Source organism: Penaeus monodon, chromosome 16 (assembly GCF_015228065.2).
Source record: "Penaeus monodon isolate SGIC_2016 chromosome 16, NSTDA_Pmon_1, whole genome shotgun sequence".
NCBI lineage: Eukaryota > Metazoa > Arthropoda > Malacostraca > Decapoda > Penaeidae > Penaeus > Penaeus monodon.
In genome coordinates, this window is record NC_051401.1 from 22,225,792 (window position 1) to 22,227,333 (window position 1,542).

Consider the following 1,542-nt stretch of genomic DNA (forward strand, 5'->3'; position numbering starts at 1 on the left):
ATACTGCTTTTCTCTAGCCTGTGAATCTGGTTTCACTATATCACTTTCACTATCAAAGTTTCGAAGACGGATGGCAGTGATCGAGAATCTGCCATAATGGTGATACATGGGCCTTCGTGTTTGATCAGTATAATGAACTTTATATTTTTTTTTTCCTTCTGAGTTCGTGGTTTCATTGAGAAGTATATACTTCTTTCTTTTGCATTGTTGTTGTTTTATTAGCTTTTCCAGTTGGCAAGAAGTGTTATTTTCATCAGGATTCAGGCACAGAACACAATTCTCATTATTTATATTATCATCATTACCATCATCATTATTATTATCATTATTGCTATTATTATCATTATCATTATGAGTCCCCATTCTCATTCTATAAATCAAATTTACGTGAAACGTGTACAGGGCTGTGTCACGGAACGACTGACATAGCCTGCATTATACTGCTGTTCCTACAATATATAGTAACCTCATGACTTCCGCTCCTCTTATCAGTCAGTTATCCCACCCATCTCTTCATTTACCTAGCCACCAATTACCAGTCCATCATAGTTATATCTCACATTTTCCTGTACAACCCCCGCTACGTCACCGAGTCCGTCTCTTCATTCCTTATAACCACCTTTTGATTCATTATATAACATGAGAGATGATCACCTTTGCATTTAGAAAGGCATGGGGAAACACCTCCTTGTATCTAAATCTATATATCTATACATCTATATGTGTATATCTATGTATCCATAACCTATACAGGTTTTAAGGACGTATTCGCCAACATCTGACTCTGAAACGACACTCCATGCAAAAGTATATACAACACCAATAACTCACCTTATCCCCCTGCATGACGCCAGCGAGGTCCCCGGGTCCGCCTCGTACAGTCCACACCACGTAGGCGAAGAGGCGCCCATCCGGCCCGACTTTGCCTCCCACTATGCGCATGCCCAGACCGCGAGCTGCAAAGTGTAGAAGGTGGGGGTTAGTGGGTTGCAATTTGGAGTTGTGGAGGGGGGGGTAGTGGGTGCAAATTGGGTTGCGTTTGTGAGTGTGCCTGGGTGTGAATTGGATTATGATTTGCAATGTATAGTAGTGTTAGAATGTGTTAGTAGGTGTAAAGTACGACATGTTTCCGTTAGGTGTGTTTAGCTGGTCGCAGTTTGGATTTGTAGTAGGATGTGGCAGTGTTTACCAGTGTTTGTGGAGTGTTATGTGCATGTTTCCTTGCTAGTTATATTAGTGTCGTATATGTTTGCGTTTAAGACTTATTAGTATTGAAAATCTACATGTTTGAGTAGGATGCACTGATAAACTTTGGGTATGTTAGTGTAGTGTGTAATATTGTCTGTACCTTTTGGGAATATTGACATTGTTAGTGTGTTAATATAGCATGCACTGATGTATCAGTGCTTGATATGCGTTATTCATTAAGAGATGGGTATTTTTCTAAAGGATGTGTTAGTGGAAGTATTAAATTTTGATGTTTTGCTAATACTGATGAAGTATTAAGCCGCAATCATTTGGTAGTTTATTATATATCCCTGG

The 1,542-nt window shown here is 39.4% G+C and overlaps 1 protein-coding gene across 1 annotated transcript in view; it reads right to left on the bottom strand.

The window, feature by feature from the left end:
* Positions 1–349: 349 nt before the first annotated feature.
* The window catches only part of LOC119582982, a 46,059-nt gene continuing 44,866 nt past the window's right edge, over positions 350–1,542 (bottom strand). Inside the window, exons 3-4 of the mRNA XM_037931495.1 lie at positions 832–956; positions 350–370 (exon numbers count right to left, since the gene is read on the bottom strand). Coding sequence (XP_037787423.1) covers positions 350–370; positions 832–956 — 146 coding nt within the window. The remainder of the gene's footprint in view (positions 371–831; positions 957–1,542) is intronic.